At 35.8% G+C, this 20,000-nt stretch overlaps 1 protein-coding gene across 2 annotated transcripts in view; it reads left to right on the top strand.

The window, feature by feature from the left end:
• The window catches only part of LOC113635483 (phospholipid-transporting ATPase ABCA1), a 153,476-nt gene that overhangs the window by 51,779 nt on the left and 81,697 nt on the right, over nucleotides 1-20,000 (top strand). For both annotated transcript variants that reach the window (XM_027134963.2, XM_047816301.1), the window contains exons 11-14: nucleotides 1,886-2,002; nucleotides 7,986-8,183; nucleotides 13,286-13,482; nucleotides 15,644-15,820. In XM_027134963.2, the coding sequence (XP_026990764.2) occupies nucleotides 1,886-2,002; nucleotides 7,986-8,183; nucleotides 13,286-13,482; nucleotides 15,644-15,820 (689 nt within the window). The remainder of the gene's footprint in view (nucleotides 1-1,885; nucleotides 2,003-7,985; nucleotides 8,184-13,285; nucleotides 13,483-15,643; nucleotides 15,821-20,000) is intronic.

Raw genomic sequence — 20,000 nt, 5'->3', positions numbered from 1 at the left:
ATTTTCATTTACTTGCATTTAAGTCATTTTTTCATACTGTCGTATTATTCCTGAGGTGAACACAAAGCAGAACTAGACATCATGTGTTACACGTGTTGTGTACTTTAAATGTGGACAGATAGACGTCCACAGATGCAAATGGGATGCAAAAACAAAGAAAGACAAAACATGTGAGGCTTGCAGGGATTGTATGGTGTGGTTTTTTTTTTTAAAGTCAGGTTAAAATGTAAGCATATGTTTTGTGAGATAAATAACTAAAAACAATTCAGGAGCTTTATTGCTGGAACTGGCTTTAAGACTCGCCATGTCCTTTCCTACTGTGCTATAAATCAAAGAACTGCAAGAGTCTCTAACACACACTGAGAACTGTGTGTGTGTGTGTGTGTGTGTGTGTGTGTGTGTGTGTGTGTGTGTGTGTGTGTGTGTGTCCAGATGTGAACGTTCACTCTTTTAAAGAAAATCATGCACAATTGATGATGATGATGATGATGATGATAATGATGATGATGTGTCTTCTTCTTCTTCTGCACTTCCTAAATAAACCTACAGTAATAATACTTCATATAAAAGCCAGATACGTCATATACTATCCTACGCATGCATTCATAACCTGTTATATATATATATATATATATATATATATATATATATATATATATATATATATATATATATATATATATATATCCTGCAGTCATAAAGCATTATAAAACTTACTCAGTATAAGTATACTTAAATATGACATTGTTGTTTATAGTGCATTATAATCCATGTTTCAAATATTATTATATAATTATTAAATCTGAAGTAAAATTCTTGACACATCTGAAGTAAAAATCTGTAAATAGTGATAAAAGTGTTTGGAATATTGATTGATGTATTGAAGGAAAAGAGAAAAACCCAAGATATGAAGATAAACAATTTCTTTCTGTTTTTTTAAATCAATATTATAATTATATTATATAATAATATATATATATATATATATATATATATATATATATATATATATATATATATATATATATACGTATATACTATATATGTATACGTATATACATATATATGTATACGTATATATATATATACGTATACATATATATGTATATACGTGTATATATATATATATATATATATATATATATATATATATATATATATATATATATATATATATATATATATATATTAAACGCGATGGTTCAGTGATTAAGGCTTTGGGTTACTGATCAGAAGGTCGGGGTTCAAGCCTACAAGCTGCTGAGACATCAACGTTGGGTCCTTGAGCAAGGCCCTTAACCTCACCTGCTCCAGGGGTGTCATGTCTGACCCCAGGGCTCATAATAACCTGGGATATGCGAAAACTTAAAGCATTTCACTGCATGTCTGTGTATGTGACAAATACATTAATTAAAAATTCAAATAAATTGAATTAGAATTTGATTAACCTCATGGAATGATGCTATAAATAATTTCTTATAAGTAGGAACTTAAAATTGAAATAAACTCTACATAAATATTTAGTCCAACAAGGATTAATAGTCCATGCTGATCCAACGTCAGGATCCCATGTTCTCACCACAGCCGCCCAGGCAGGAAACCAACCCAGCCACTTAGGGGTTGATTTTCATTGCCGGATAAAATAGGATGGTTTTGTCAGAAATAGCACTCGGCATAAAACCTGTGCCAAAATCAAATATGTAGATCAGATGATCTGCTGTACCTCGTACAAGGAGCACCTGAAGGACAACCCCAACAGTCCAACAAAGACTAATCACCATAAAAGGGTTATTTGTATGAAAAAGCTAATCAGCATCGATAACATGCTTGGCAATATCAATCTTGTCTGACTTTTTTTGGTCATGTTTTCTCGTTGTGTGTCCAGGCCAACAGCACCTTCAACACTCTGGCTAAAATTGGCGACCTAGCCGACGCTTGGCTAGAAAACGAGGACGAGATCTGGAACTTCTTCCAGAACAGCACGCAAATCAACACAATCCGGGTGAGAGCCGCTAACCATACACTATCCTGCTCTTTATTTATGTAGCACCTGCATTCATTCTACATCCTTACTGAATTACAGTAGCACCTGCCATAATGTGAAATATATACGTTTGCGTCATTTGCTAACAGCTTGCTGCTAATGTATTCACAGCCACATACTGTAATATGGTAACAATTCATTATCATATTAGACTGGATTAAATTATTCACATATTTGTATTGATGGATTTGCCAAAGCTTGTTTGAATAAGTTTCTAAGTCAAAGTCTCAATTTCTCTTTACTGCATTAGAGCAAATTCATCAGGCGTGAAATTTTTTTCTTGCTATTTATACCATGGACTGTGTTTTTCAAAAGCATCCATGAGGTGTGGCGTGTCAACTAACCGTTGTCTGTTAATCTGAGTCTGAGCTTATTATACTGTAAGAGAAAATAAATAATACATCATTTGTTATAATAATTCACACCTTTCAAAAGTCAATATAGTAAGCAGAAGGCAGGTTGTGTGTTATATTTAACAACTAAGTCTAATCAGTGTGAAATTCAATTAGTATTAAATGTACTGTATTATACAGTAGTTAGGTATCGAAGGATACACTATTTTCTAATATTTACCTCTTTGATGGCAAAAAAAAAATCCACATTTAAATGGTAAAAATGACACCTTCTACTTTGTCTCCTAAAGGTTATTGGGCTTGAGAATACACATGAGATTAGGGTCTGTCTCAGACATAGACACTATAATAATATAATTGAACATAACCTAAAAATCTAACTGCAAAATTCTTCAAATCCAAAAGTAAATATATCCTCAGTGTAATTTTTAAGGAATTTGACAGGCTGACAGATAGACCCGGTAAAATATATAAAAACAGTTTTAAATAGTGCAAATAATAATAATAATAATAATAATAATAATAATAATAATAATAATAATAATAATAATAATAATAATAATAAAAATATCACCATAAATATCAGGATTTAATTAAAACCTGCACTGTCAATAGTTAATCAACAAATGCCTGAGTAGAATATGACATGGTTTTTGATGTCATATATAAAATAAAATAAAATAAAAAAAAAACACACACATTTAACATTAGAAAATCTAAACCACACACAATTATTGGAACCCTTCAGTCAATGAAAAACTCAATGGTCACATAAAAAAACTTTAATCTGACAAAAGTAATAATTAATATATATATATATATATATATATATATATATATATATATATATATATATATATATATATATATATGTGAAAGTCAGACATTGCTTTTCAACCATGCTTCGACGTAATTATAAAAAAAAAAAAAACTCATGGAACAGGCCTGGACAAAAATGACGGTACCCCTAACTTAATGTTTTGTTGCACAACCTTTTGAGGCAATCACTGCAATCAGACGATTGCTGTAACTGTCAATGAGACTTCTGCACCACTCAGCAGGTATTTTGGCCCACTCCTCATGAGCAAACTGCTCCAGTTGTTTCCGGTTTGAAGGATGTCTTTTCCAGACGGCATGTTTCAGCTCCTTCCAAAGATGCTCAATAGGATTGAGGTCTTAAATTTCTGAATAATATGTGCAACTGTAGTCACAGGAACATCTATTTGCTTGGAGATGGTCTTATAACCTTTACCTTTATCATGCTTGTCTATAATTTTTTTCTAATCTCCTGAGAAAACTCTTTCCTTCGTGTCCTATGGTCCATGTTTTTGTGTGGTACACACCATGTCACCAGACAACACAGTGACTACTGGAGCCCTATATATACTGTAGGCCCACTGACTGATTACAAGATTGTAGATACCTGTGATGCTAATTAGTGGACACACCTTGAATTAACATGTCCCTTTGGACACATTATTTTCAGTCTTTTCTAGGGGTACCATCATTTTTGTCCAGGCCTGTTCCATGAGTTTATTTTTTTAAATAATTCCGTTGAAGCATGGTTGAAACACAATGTCTGACTTTCATTGGTTAACATTCATAGAATTTTTATTTATTATTACTTTTGTCAGATTAAAGTTTTTTCTGTGACCATTGTGAGTTTTTCTTTCATTGACCAAAGGGTACCAACAATTTTGTCCACGTGTGTACATATCTATTATTAGAAGCGTTAAATTCCTAGACATTGTATAACCCGCATCATAGTGACTGTATTGTTATGAGGAGGAGAACATAAATTGCCATCCTTCCACCTGAATGAGGATATGGTGAGTCAGTGGTGCTTGTTGCCAGAGTACTCATTACCCTTAGCGTAACCTTTAGAGACACATCCAAGACTATTCCCTCGGTTTTAATTCTTCTTCTAATTATTCTTCTCTCTCTTTCTCTCGCTTTCTCTTACTCCGTCTCTCTTGCCTGTAGAGATTTCTCTCAGTGTTAATAGCTTTCTTCCTGACCCTCTTTCTCAATGGTGCCTTAATTATTTGGGTCACTTCTACAGGTAGCCCTCTCTGCGTCATTGAATCCGTGTTTGATATTTCAGAGAAGCATATTTCCCCTCTCTGCTGTTACAGAAGAATAATGAATAATTTAATGGATGAACGGATGAAAAAAGATTAGCAATAAGCATTTAAGCTCAATTCTTTGAAGCCAGGAACCCAAGACCCAAAGCTCAAAATTTCTAGGTAATTCTCTTGAAAAGAAAATAACACTTTGAATTTGTGTAACATTTCAAGTGCGTGCATGTGTTGTAATTGCAGTTAATAAAAGGCTTTCACATTTAATATTGTGTAGCTCAAAAATGTCCCTGATAAGTTTATTTTTAAAATTTTCTGTTGAATATTTTTGGATCCTTTAAACAACCATACAATAAAACCGAACATTGCTATTGTTCCAAACACTTTTTATTTTTTATCTAGAATTGTACTGTAGAATAACTGAGCCGGTATACACACTAAATAGCCAAAATTCTGTACACATCTGACCATCTCACCAATACGTGGTTCTTTTGCAAACTCTTGCCACATAGTTTGAAGCACACAATCATATAGGAAGTCTTTGTATGCTGTTGCATACAAAGATGCTGTGGCATACAAAGACACTGGAAAATATATGTCCAATCATGTTCCAGCATGACAATGCACCTGGGCACAAGGCAAGGTCTATAAAGACAAGACCTAATAAACTCTGACCTCAACTCGAGTGAACACCTTTGGGATGAATTCGAATGGCAACTGAACCTCAGGCCTTCTTGCCCAACAACAGTACCTGACCTCACTTAATGCTCTTGTAGCAAAATCCCTTCTAGGAATAGTGGCAGGTATCATAAGAGCAAAGGGGAATAATGCTGGGATGAGAGCGTAGCATGGTGTAACATAGCAGTACTTAGCTTAAATATTACAGTACATAACACAAGATAGCATAACATAACATAGCAATGTAACACAACATAAAACAACATACTGTAGAGAGAACCGTAAAGAATTCCGTAAGCAACTCTTTTTACAAAGCAACCTATGGTACATTAAACATTATTGGATAATGCTTTTTTCATTACCAAAATCTTTTCTATGTTTGAAAGAAAGACAAACATCAGTTTAACAATATAGCAATAGCAATAGTAGATCTAGTGATCAGAGCCTCTACAGTAAGTGGATGTATATTATGCAACAAAGTAATGTATATATTTAGTCTTTTCACTAAGAAGCAAAAATTTGGAAGCTTCACAGAATCCTCTCAGTTTTTATTTATATATTTTTTTATATATTTTATATATATATCTTTTATATATTTTTATATATTTTTTATATTATTATATTATATATTTTATATATATATAGGTAGTTATGAAGGTATTTACCATCATAATCACTGAACATTTGATAACTTCAACATAATAGTATTTATGTTAAACTTATAATGAACTCAGAAATTGCACAAATGCCTTTTTTCATTAGTCAAGTGCACTTGACTACAGTATATACTCCACAGTTATAAAAAGGAAATGATTTAGAATCGCACTGTCCAGTGTCACCTAGGTAAGGATAAGTTCTCTTTGATTCTCTCTAGGTTTGCGACAGCTATATATGGTTGAAATGACAATAAAAGCTTCTTGACTTGACTTGACTTGACTTGACGTGATATTGTCTCAGGGAGTTTTTCCTTGCCACTGTCACCTTTGCCACATATAATTTTTATATTCCTTTAAAGCTGCTCTGAGAAAATATCCATTGTTAAAGTTGCTGTACAACTAAGATTGAAGATCCAATAAGCATCTTCTTAGCACGTGTGTGATTTTCATCCTTTACGTTTCTGCAATGCATGTTTGGGCAGAGCAATTAAGTAAGGGTGCCATTGTTCTACATGGTTCTGCTTAATCAGACACATACGATCATAGACAAGCTTGCTCATACACACACGCTTGAAGCTGCAGGATGATTTGCATTTAAATGAGCAGATCTTTTCCTTAAGTCATACACTTTATGGGCTGCAGGATTGGTAATGTCATAAACCTGAGTACTAAGGTATGCAAGTGTGCGTATGGATGAGTAAATCTGTGTGTTCGTGTGTGTATGTGTATGAGAGAGAGAGAGAGAGAGAGAGAGAGAGAGAGAGAGAGAGAGAGAGAGAGAGAGAGAGAGAGAGAGAGAGAGAGAGAGAGAGAGAGAGAGAGAGAGAGAGAGAGAAGGAGAATTGGTTGGAATCCAGCTGTATCCTTGTAGCAAATATAAAAGGAACTGATAAAAGAGAAAACTGCGAACAGAATGTACAAAAAAGAATAGGAGAGAGAGAGAGAGAGAGAGAGAGAGAGAGAGAGAGAGAGAGAGAGAGAGAGTCTGCAGGCATGTGTATGTGCCCAATAACTACCTCCATTATTTCTTGTTTATTTCTTCTTGTGCTGAAGAGAAACACTGCCATCTAGCTTAATGTTGTTAATTGATTACAGAGCAGAGAGAAAGGCTGTGTGAAGAAAGAGAAAGGATGAAATGAAGTAAGAGAAACATTATAAAGTCACTCGTGGTGCAAATGGTGGTAGATTAGTGACTAACAGATGGACTTCTACTCTTTCAGAGTGACCATATAATACTTCTTGTCATTGGAACTGTGTTACTGGTTACGCGCAATCCCATTAAAAGAAAAAAAAAAGCTTCATGTTACTTCAACAGGCTACTTTGAATTTCTTAAATATTGCTTGGCATTTTACCCTTTACAGGTTCTGCCGATCGGTATCATGGAACCAGACTGAACAAATAGAGGTCGAGACCTTGGGAAGCTAAACATGGCAGTGTGGTTGTTCTCCATGAGAATATTCAGAGCTACTAAATCTGAGAGTAGTAGATCTGCATGAGCTGGAAATGGAGAGCTATAGAAAATTGATCTCTAGGTTTATTGTTAGGAATTAACACAACAGGATATTAGATCAACTGGAAAAGGTTTGGAACTGACCTTTGTGTGTCGGTCGTTCTTCATAATCATGGTAGGAGCCAAAATCAGGATGGTGATAGAGATCTAAAATCCTCAGTGGTAGTGTTTAGGGTGAATTCACACAGTGGTAGTTGATAAGCATGTTAGGAACCTTTATGTGGTGAAGCTTCCTGGGCAAGATACTAATTCTGTGGGTGGTAGAGAGTTGATCACTAGGTCTAAAAACACAACATGCTATCATATTAACTGGAAAATGTTTTGAGCTGACCTTTGCATGCTTGTACATCCCTAGAAGCATGATTGTAGCTCAAAACCACCAAGAGTAGTTTTCTCAAAGCACAGAAAGCGTTAAAGCCAATAGGGTGACAGGTATCCAGGAGCTGGGATGAAACTTGAATTTTAATTCTGTAAGATATTTGGAACAATCAGTGTTGGGGTAAAATCTCCTAGTGCTAGGTTGTAGGCATGGTAGTAGCTAATCCTTTTTTAGGTGGTAGAGCCTCCCGAGCACATTTGGAGCAAAAATCTTGCAGGATAATTAAAACACAAAAAGGTTGTATATGTCTTAAGTGACACTTTCCATTTTGTGTTTTTTTTTCAAGGCTCTGCTGCAGAACCCACTTTTTTCATCAGTTCTTGATCAGCGGCTGAACGGAAGCAATTTGTCTTCAGCAGTTATCAGTAATTTTTTGTTCAATGGTGATGAAAAGGACCGGCCTGCGGGAATGCCATCATTTGACTGGAGAAACATCTTCAACATCACCAGTCAGGTTGTGAGACTCATCAAGCAAGTCATGGGGGTTAGTTTTTCTTTGTTTGTTCATACCTGCCGGACATTTTTCCTTTTATTCTTCTGTCAATCTGTTCTCCAACAGAATGCACTTTTACTCTACAATGTGTATGATGTATGTTCCTAGGAGAAGTCTGGAATGCTCTTTGCTAGACATGTTAACCTTAAAACCAACATTTGCATTTCATATCCAACATCAAATATGAATATCTAGGAGCTGCATTGTGGTAAAACTCAAGAAGTATGACTGAATCTATTCTTCAAAATATATAATGACCAGGAGCATGAGCTGAATTTTCATAGTGGTAGATCTCCTGGATCAGGGTTGCAGCTGACCACTGCATGATGAAAAATCTATAGGAGTAAGTCTGGGTCTTTATATCACTGGCTGGTAGAATTATAGAACCATAGAACACCATGGAGTTTGGGACAGGTTTGGAGCTTAACTCTTCAGGGTGGTGGAGCTACAGATGCATCTTGCTGATGATTTAGGAATAGGAATAAAGCTGAACGACTCTGTCTACTGGATATCGAGGAATAGGCTTGAAGGTGTAGGTTAGTGGATCTCAATGAGCATGTTTATGTGCTAAATGCTTGCTAGTTTCCAAAACATTGGTAAATACTAAATTCTACATAGCGGTAGGTCTCCAGTACCTTGGTAGACACTAAACTTGTGTAGGTCTACAGGAACAAGCACTAAACGCTGCCCAGTTGTAGGTTTCCAGGAGCTTGGTAGGTGCTCAACTTTGCATAGTAGCAAAGCATGGATAAATGGATAAAACCTTAGAGAGTGATAGAGCAGCAGGAGAAGGGTGGTTGAATTCAGATGTGCTCATATGAATAGCATCAATATCTCCATCAATATGAGTGATTTTCAAGTCAACACAAGGATAGCATTTCAGGACCAGAATGGTCATATGTACTCTATTCATTCAGGGTTCATATCTTGAAAGAGGACCATGAGAGACCTCCTGGGAGTTGCATTTAATGGAAAAGAAATAACATGCAAGTGACAAGAGCATAATTGAGCTGAAGCCTCAGCCCTCAATTTTCCACTCTTATAAATGTGTATACAACTGCGAAAAACGCATATCAGACCCCCACTGATATGCTGCCTGATATTTGGTCAGATAACCACTTTGCATGCTGAAGCAATGTAAATATGCTTGATTTTATTTTTGTACTCCCCATTGCATGTCTTTTCCATTTTCCTGTCATATTTGCCTCTCATTTTCATTTCTTTCCATTTTTCATCTGCATATTTCTCCCTCATGTGATGGATGGCATTTGCTTCGCTGATGGTAGTGGTGATTCATATTTCTGATTAAATTAATGGCCTTATTGAACGGAAGAACTTTGTCGCAGTCGAGTATTGGAGAAGTTTTTTTATGGATTGCTGCGGTGTACCAAAAAAGGCATGCCATCTATTAAAACGGTCAAAAAGGCAACTGCCACGGAAAATGCTTTAATAAAATGAACATAAATTAGGAGAGAAGGCTAAGTGAACAGGAAGTAGGCTAAGTAAGAAAGAATATTTCCTCATAGAGAACAGGAAATTTCAGTCCATTAAGGTGATGCTAGTGTAACCTTTCAGGTTAAGTTATTGAGAATGGAAAATAACCGACTACGCCACCTGGGTTACCCAGGAAAATAAGTTAAACCAAAAAAAAAAAGTTACAATAATATGAAGGACCCTGCTGTTTCGGATGGGATTGAAGACAGAGACGCGACTTTCCAAAAAAATTAGTACAAATTTATTTTACAACAAAGAAAATCATTTGCTCTTAAAAACACTTTAAGATATCATGTAGTTTACCGATTAGTTACCGACAATTGAGAAGAAATTAGATTAGGTCCGCCTTTACAGGAGGGACAAACCAAACAACAAAGCAGTGCATAATAGTTAATACTTTGATAAACCAATAAAAAGGGATAAACCAAAAATAAGACACAAATATACACTCCCTCTGTTAAGCCTTGTCAGACAACAGGTCTCCTCAGACTCGCTGTCAGGCGTTACTGGGTTTCCCAAAAAAAAACAAAAATGATGGCAATACTCAAAAATCAAAGTTCGTCGTCCGATAGTCATAGGTGGATATATATGTGGTAAACGTACACTCATAAAAACAAAGGAAACAAACAAAAAAAAAAGAAAGAAAGACACAGTCCAGGGATAACCAGTAAAAACAGATTAATTTAAAAAGCACCAAGATGGCTTAAGAGAGAAAGAAATACAGAACCGGTTAATTCAATAAACTTTTTGGAATAAGTATACGGCAATGCATTACTGACATATCAAACAAGTTAAGTATCAAACAAGTTAAGACCAAAGGTTTGGACACACCTTCCAAAAGTTTGGACACACCACCTTTTCAACAGGACAATGACCCCAAACACACCTCCAGGCTGTGTAAGGGCTATTTGACCATGAAGGAGAGTGATGGGGTGCTGCACCAGATGACATGGCCTCCACAGTCACCGGACCTGAACCCGATCGAGACGGTTTGGGGTGAGCTGGACCGCAGAGTGAAGGCAAAAGGACCAACAAGTGCTAAGCATCTCTGGGAACTCCTTCAAGACTGTTGGAAGACCATTTCAGGTGACGACCTCTTGAAGCTCATCAAGAGAATGCCAAGAGTGTGCAAAGCAGTAATCAAAGCAAAAGGTGGCTACTTTGAAGAACCTAGAATATGACACATTTTCAGTTGTTTCACACTTTTTTGTTATGTACGTATATAATTCCACATGTTAATTCATAGTTTTGATGCCTTCAGTGTGAATCTACAATTTTCATAGTCTTGAAAATAAAGAAAACTCTTTGAATGAGAAGGTGTGTCCACACTTTTAGTCTGTACTGTACATAAACAAACAAAATAAAACAGCAGAAAGAAGAACAGCAGCAAAACAGCAGCTAGCGCTCTTTGGACGCACCAGGGGAAAGCAACAGGAAGATATAGCCAAAAGACCTTTTCTGCCCACACAAGATGCACACGGAAGAGAAATAAAAAAAAAAACCCACTCAAAAAAGCTTTTCATAAAGCCATTAACACATTGCACTAATTGTGTGGAACAGGTGTGCTCCATGTCAACGTGCAGCTCAACTGCAATCCACCCATCAAAATAAAAACCAAACCTAAAAGATATTGCACTTGTCCCACTAGTATCACTTCTTTGCTTTGTCACTATGACATTACACATTTCTCGGCAATGCTTTGTGGTTTCCCATGGTGCTATTTGACTGGAGGCCATTCTTTCAATCTCTTTCTTTTTTCTTGACCTGTACGTTGCTAAGCTCTACCTCTCATAGTTACCTAACCAAATACTCTTCATTGAAAGCAACTCTTTTTGTCCAATTTCAACCATGATTGCACACTGCAGTAGAACAATGTAAAACTCCAGGAGTTGGGTTGGGATTAGGAATAACAGTTAAATATAGCATTTAGGAAAAAAATTCTAAATTAATACAAAAATCAGTGGAGTGGAACCGACTAAACAGAATCTTTGAAAATGAACTAATTAATTGGTGCTTCAAGGCAATGCTACAAGGTCATGCATTCACAAATTACAGCTTATTTGAATAAAGAAGCAAAATTGTTGGAAAAAGCATTCAGAAGCTGGTGTGCAGTATAACGGATAAGAGAAGAGGGGTAATTTGTTTCCTCACCTCACAGCGAATATGACATGCATAAGGTCTGACGATGAAGGATTTTAGATTTATGCATGTGCTTATGCTTACTCAAATGTATTATGAAGGAACGTTTAAATAATGTAGTGTAATGTGTTTTTTTTTTTTTATTTCTGTAAAGCTGCTTTGAAAAACTTGTTTAAGCATTATACAAATAAAACTAATTTTTTATAATATAATACATTATATAATATAATATAATATAATATAATATAATATAATATAATATAATATAATATAATATAATATAATATTTTTTCCTAGGCAGTACAATAACGTCCCAATGTTGATAATACCACAGTATCTAAGTATATATTTATGGATCTCCACAATATGAACTGCAACGTTGATCCAGAAATGCCACTCAAAAACTGCAGTGAATTGTGTAGAAAATGCATTTCCTTAGCAAGGACAAGGATTAAAACTTAACCACATGCATTTTCTCAGAAATAAAAAAAAAGTTTTTTTTTTTTTGTTTTTTTGTTTTTTTTTTAATTAAATTATCACCTTGACTATTGCTGAAAATGCTGAAATATGACTTAGTGTGAAAATTAGCACTGAGCCTAAATTCAAATTGTCTAAATTCAAGATTTAGATATTTGTACTGTATTTGTGTGTGGGGGGAAACGGTAGATTTTTTTTTAATCTAAAAAAAATATATGCAATTAAAATATCTAAATCTTGAATTTAGACATGACACAGTGAGGCTCAGTGCTGATTTTCTCACTAAGTCAGATTTCAGCATTTACATGTCCAAATTCAAGATTTAGATATTTTAATTGTATTTGTGTATGTCTGTGTCAGGGGGTGGGTTTAAAAAAAATAATTATTTTTTTTGTATATATGACAGATGTGCCAATCAATATTTTTTTAGTGAATTTGAATTTAAATTTCTATTTATTTTTTTATGATAATTGTCAATAATTATGTAGGTTCTACTTTATTTTTATTTATTTTTTTTTTTTATAAAAAAAAACAATAATAGTGCAAAATCTATTGTTCTCTTGTCTTCTGCAAGCTGGGAATCCACTGACTGCAGGAGAAGTAGCTAATGTGCAATACCTCCTACATGCTGCTATGGGGCCTTATTGAAGCTGATAGGTTGTGGCTTCAGTGTGTACATGTCAGTTGTGCTGTGTTCTGTCTGATATTGGTTAGATACTCTGCAGTACTCTGGCCTTGGTCCGTCACCCATGACGGCTCATTAGAGCTGAAAGAAAGAGAGTGAATGGAAGCTGCAAACAGATGAGAGACTGGACCTCACACCTACAAATCACTCTTTTGCCCTGTCTGTCAATGTAACCATTTATCTTCTTCATCTGCTGTTCTTTCCTCCATCCCACCATGAACTCACTGTTATGCCGATTTGCTTATGAAGAGTCTGTATGTGATTGCTGTGTATGTGTGTGTGGGTGCGTGTGTTGCAGTGCTTCGATCTGGATAAGTTCGAAGCCATGGCCAGTGAGAGCGTGTTAGTGGAACGTGCCCTCAAGCTGCTGGATCAGGAGACGTTTTGGGCTGGAGTCGTTTTCACAGACCTGGATTCAGGCAGCCCATTGCTCGTCAGATATAAGATCCGCATGGACGTCGAGGAAACCGAGAGGACGGATAAGATTAAAGACAGGTGTGTGCAGAGACTGTCAGCCTCACGTGACAAAGACATATTATTTGTTCTGTCACTTCCAGGAAACTCACACTTCAGACTTTAACAGAAATATCTTCAGACAGCAGAATGCTTTACGTTTGCTTTTAAATTCATATAGATTAGTAAAAGCTTTTTTAATACACATGCGAGAAATAATTCTCTAAAAATAAATCTCTAAAGCTGCCATATATACACTACAGAAATAGCTATTTAATAATCTGTTAAAAAGGTTGAACACACTGCTGTTGAATTTTTGATTTTTGATTAGTCAGAAAGTGTTTATATTAGCACGATAATTCTAATGCATTAGTGTTTCTATAGCGACAACCTCCAAGGTTTAATTTGCAATTTATGGAATGAGACTCTACCGTCAAAACCACAAATATATAAATAATACAATTCAAGCAAGTGGAAAGACTGAATATAATCAAACTTTTTTCCCCACTATTTAATAAGAATATAATAAAATTAAGCGTTTCAAGAAATTATTACTGATTTACCTAAAAAGCTTCACAAATTTTATAGCTCTAGAATCACTAGAAAAATTTCAGTGGTATTATTTCATGTGTATTTTGTCATACAAAAGTAAAACTATATATATATATATATATATATATATATATATATATATATATATATATATATATATATAAAACAGAATAATTAATAGTTATTCTTATTCTTATGTGTCTCACCTTTTTGCTGTTTTTGAGTTCAGAAGGTTCAAGGTTGATTTGGCTACAGCTAAAGTTTTTGTTAGCTCTTATTAGTTTGTTTTGATATGTCAGCCTAACGATGTCTCGATTCAGATACTCAGCCTCCGAATTCCGAATTCCGTCTGAATTCCAAGGATTCCTAGAATGAATTTTATAACTAATATCTGATAAATCATTTTAGAATGTCTTCAAATTGTTCAAGATCCTTTCTATATAAACACAGCCGAAGTTCTTTTTCCTTCACCCTCGGCAAACACGCCGCTCGGAACACATTCTTTGTTTTGACAAATGCAAGGACAGTCTAATTCTTTTCCTTTTGTCAGGACAAATCTATGTGATGTTCCAAATCGATGTTCCCTCTAGCACGAGAAAGCGCTGACCACTGTCACTCTCTGTGTTTATTTATCTTTGCATGTGTACTCGGGGAATATTTTCGAACATTTCAGCCGAACACGATTATAACAGAAGCTCTGGATGAGGCGCTAAAACATTTACTCAATCTGGGTCATGCTGCTTTGTGCTTTGCTGTTTTCCTGGGAGCCCAGATGGAAAAAGAAAATAAAGTCTGTCAGAAGAGTGCAATGATTAAATTGGTTATTATAGTGACAGTTCCAGCTGCTGTAAAGCCTGTTTTCTATTCATAAGACAGAAAAAACATAAAAAAAAGACTTGTGTAAGTTGTCCTATTGTGTAATACAGTGTAGATGCTCATTGTGATACCAAAGCAGCTCTGAACGTTGGATCTGGACTCCACAAGACCTATGAAGATGTGCGGTGGAATCTGGCACCCAGATGTTAGCAGCAGATCCAAGACCTTCATGGATCAGAATTATTTTCCAGATTATTCCACAGACGCTTGATCGAATTTGGGAAAATTTAGGAAATCTCTGTAACTGAACAATTGTTGCAGTTTAGCTACTGAAAAAGCACACTGCCATTGTGTTGCCATGAAGGAGTATACTTGGTTTACAACAATGTTCAGGAAGGTGGTACATGTCAAAGTTCCATCCACGTGAACGACAGGGCACGAGGTTTCCCAGCAGAATATTACCCAGAGCATCACACTGCCTCCACTAGCTTGCCTTCACTTGCTGCCTAATACAGTATATCCAATCTCTTGACAGGTGCCATTGTAATGCGATAATCAATGTTATTCACGTCACCTCTCAGTGGTTTTAATGTTATGTTTGATATATATTTGGGGCTTGTTATATACGAAGGTCGTATATAGAACCTGACATAGAGGGTTTGATCTTCAACACTATTTTTTTATGTGCATACAGTAAATTGATACTCATTTCATCACATAAATCTCGTATTTCAGAAATGACACGATACTAGAACCATTTATTTAAAATGTGAAGCCTTTTGTTTGTGATATTGGAGTCTTTTTGTTAAGGTGCGTGTGGTCCTCTTAATTGCAGGTCCTGGTCTCCGTCGGCTCGTGATAACCCGTTTAACGAACTACGCTATGTGAGAGGAGGCTTTTTGTATCTACAGGACATGCTGGACCGTGCGATCATCCAGACCCACACGGGGGTCAGGGAAACTCTGGGTGTCTATGTGCAGCAGATGCCTTATCCCTGCATTGTAGATGATGCGTGAGTACAGATTTTGCTTGGCTATGTACAGTAATATGTGCCTGCGTGTGTGTGTGTGTGTGTGTGTGTGTGTGTGTGTGTGTGTGTGTGTGTGTGTGTGTGTGTGTGTGTGTGTTTTGGGGTGCATTAAGGGTATGAGTGTGTGTGACTTATTACTTCAATAAAGCTCATTGTACAGAGGCATTTTACTCAGACATTCTAAACAGGGACAAATTTCCCACTGGAAATTAATCTCTCTCTCTCTCTCTCTCTCTCTCTCTCTCTCTCTCTCTCTCTCTCTCTCTCTCTCTCTCTCTCTCTCTTTCTTTCTTGCTCTCTCTTTCATTTTTTTTGGTCATTACATTCTCTGGGTATATAAATGTCAAAAGTTGATATTAAAGGCTACTATTTAATGAATGTTGGTAAATTGGAGGAAAAACACTAAGGGAAAAAAAACTTCTCATTGCTCATCACTGATGAGATTATTGATATTTTATGCTATATACTGTAAAAAAAAATAGGCAAACCTGATCAATAACAATACTTTTACTTTGATCAAGTGGCACGGATAAGCTGTAAAATATTAGGGACATTTATCTTTCCAGGAATAATAATAAGAAGTTGCACAATGCTATATATTAGTGATACAGCTTTCAGGGAAAAATATAACAAATTTTCTAAACTGCAATGTTCAAAGTTGTTATTTTACAGAATTTTATAAGTAGGTAAAATAAGTACAGACAGCAGATTTGAGAAAAGATGATTTTTTTAATATTAAATACATTAAAGAATGATTCTGTAGAATGTAGAACTTTGAGGTGTCTAATCTATCCATACAGAGCTGGTGTAGATGCAGGGTTTCATTCCAACCAAGCCGAAGCCACATTGAGTCTATTGAAAGCCAAGATGATTAAACAGGTGGAATCAGGTGCAACTCCAGCTTGACTGGAATGAAAACCTGCACCCACACCGGACCTTTGAGGATAAGATTGGACACCGCTGATTTAGACACAAGTGATAAGGGTAAGAGGTTAGGAAGGCAAAAATGAATTCCCCGTGATGACAGGCAATTAATTTTGTATTTTAATTTGTGTCCTGAATTATAGAAGAGTGTTCAGGAAATGTTCAGAAAACTCTAAAAGCAACCAATAGGAGGGAAAAATACGATTATTATTAGAACAGAATACTTCTTTCTTCGCATATCCTAACTTTGAAGGTTGGGATCGGGGCTTAAACATTTATTAACAACCCATAGCCTTAACTGCTTGAGCCACCACTGCCCTATACACTAAACACACAGGACTGCTACAAAAACACATGCACACAAACATAAAACATTCTATTGTTTTCAACTCAACAATGTTTTGTTTATGTCACTCTTCCTTCACAAGTTTAATCTTGTAAAGCATAAATAATTTTTTTCTTAAACTGCAGGTTTAGTGTTTAAATCTTCATCGTATAATCTGATGTAAAGAACACACACGATCTCAGTCTGTTGTAAAATTCAGCCAAGATTTTTTTCATTCATTCATTCATTCATTTTCTACCGCTTATCCGAACTTCTCGGGTCACGGGGAGCCTGTGCCTATCTCAGGCGTCATTGGGCATCAAGGCAGGATACACCCTGGACGGAGTGCCAACCCACCGTAGGGCACACACACACACACACACACACACACACACACACACACACACACACTCACTCTTGTTCATTCATGCAATCACACACTACGAACAATTTTCCAGAGATACTGTAACAATCAACCTACCATGCATGTCTTTGGGAGGAAACCGGAGTACCTGGAGGAAACCCCAGAGGCACGGGGAAAACATGCAAACTCCACACACACAAAGCGGAGGCGGGAATCGAACCCCCAACCCTGGAGGTGTGAGGCAAACGTGCTAACCACTAAGCCACCGTACCCCCTGATTTTATTCATATATTCATATAATATCATATGATACACTGTGACATGTTATATCTTCAAAACTCACGGAAATCACTGAAGGCAGAAGAGTTTTAATATGATATTTCAGTGGTACTAGCTAGGCAAGATTAGCAGGCTAATTTAGATTTATTAGCAGGCTGATTTAACAAACAAGCACTTAATCACCGACAATAATAATGGTGTAGCTTTTTTAAATGAATGTACTTACATACATTTTGTGCTTGTTACGTCCCCTAAGTTGGCCTAACAGTTTGGGCCACACAAGAGATTTAAAAACAAGCTAATAGATTAACTCTGAAAAACTCTGCTGGTAAACTGACACGAAGACAACTGAGGTAAATACATAAGAATGACTCTCTCGTAAGAATACATCAATTCATTTACATTGAGAAAAGGGAGAAAATATATACAGTATATACAGGTATACACAATACCAACAAATATACATGACCAGGTACCCAGACATTAGGATAAGAATAATAAAATAGTCTTGTTGAAAATATCATGGAAAGCTGTTACTCATTTTATGTGTTTGATTGAAAAACATCACAAATATGTCAATTTCTTTTCCATTTTTTATATGATATATATTATAATCTCCCATACTTATGATTACATTTAGAGCATCATCTGAATGAATGAATGAATGAATACGTCAATACTGGTTCACTAGTCCACAGACTAAGAACAACATCAGTTTAAAGACCAGTTAGAAGGAAATACAGCAAGTATAGAATATTTTAAAGAGCAAAACGTGTATGTTGTTCATTACAATCAAACGTAAATCACAGAAAGAACCTGTACCAAAAGAAATAAAGGTAAAGGTCAGCTGAAGGGTTCAGAAAAAGGGAAGATAAAGGCCTGGAAATGCTACAAAAGACCGAGTTCAACAGTTTCTCTATGAACCAGTTTGGCTTTGTTGAATCTCAATAAAGTCAACATTTGCTATCAAAACCCAAAGACTCTGAGAGCTTCTTTTGCAGAAGAAGTTTCTACAACACAGGAAGAGCACAACGATTTTTTAATCGCTAGTTTAAGTCATTCAGAAAGAGGTAGATCGTTTGAAGCTTGGTAGTTTGGAGACTAGCCATTCAGCTGTTCGGACATCTAGGCTAAGTTCATTCCACCGCCCACGTGCCAGAACTTAGAAGAGGTTTGATGCGTTCCTTCCTTGCAATCTGAGAGATCTTTGGAGGTTAGAGATGCTGGAACTGGAAGATCAGCAGGGTGGCTTGGTGAAGTGCGCGACGTCCATCTGGTTTGCTTGGTTTCATTGACGGCAAGCTCAATGAAGACATTAGTGCAGGATCACATTGCATCTGGCACCAGTGATAATGTGTTTATTGATTAAGCCGTAGCACACAGGGGCTCGGAAATCATGTTTTATAGATCTCAAGCCATGCCTGTTTGCCCCTAGTATTTTGAAGCAACATTATCTCAAGATTAGCTCAACTGAATTGGGAAAGATGGAGTACATTTCATCTAAAATTGAGTCATTTGCTGCTGGTTCATCAAACGAATGGTCCTTGACGATGCTTTCTGCTTTTATGCAAGGTTAGCTTTAGCGTCAGTCATATCCATGCTGGCACTGTAAAGTATCGGAATGAATGGGGTGTGATTTGCGACATCCGTGTGTCTCATGAGTCATTTAATGACCTGTGAGAACAAAGCAGCCTTAATGAACTGATGAGGTATGAGCAGATTATTTTGATGTAAAATTGCACAGTCACTGCCGGATCTTTCAGCATGACACGTAATTCTCGGACTGGATACTACCTCAAATTTACCCAAAATTAACAATAGCTTGTGCTTACTTGTGTTAGCGATTTTTTCATTCTATATATTTTCAATATACGCCTACTTTTTAACAGTTTGTCTACGTTGTTTTTATGATTTTTAATGTTCTATATCTGTTATTTTTATGATTTTTATGTAGGTTTATATATATATATATATATATATATATATATATATATATATATTTATATATATAGATATATAATGTTCTATATACATTATTTCTATATATGTCTACTTTTAGCATTCTGTATATGTTATTTCAATATACATTTCAACAGGGTTGTGCTAGTTACTAAGAAATTACATTGTTGATTACTTACACCAAAACGTAACGCATTACTGTTAAAAGTAATTTTTTGTTACTTTTTTAAAGAAATAATGAGCATATTTCCACTTTGAGAAACTCGTCTTGCTCTCGCCTTGACTAGCCATTACAGCCGCACATACTTAAA

This window comes from Tachysurus fulvidraco, chromosome 7 (assembly GCF_022655615.1).
Source record: "Tachysurus fulvidraco isolate hzauxx_2018 chromosome 7, HZAU_PFXX_2.0, whole genome shotgun sequence".
Lineage (NCBI taxonomy): Eukaryota > Metazoa > Chordata > Actinopteri > Siluriformes > Bagridae > Tachysurus > Tachysurus fulvidraco.
The sequence above is the reverse complement of the archived record's forward strand: the minus strand, read 5'-3'. Positions and strand labels throughout refer to the sequence as shown.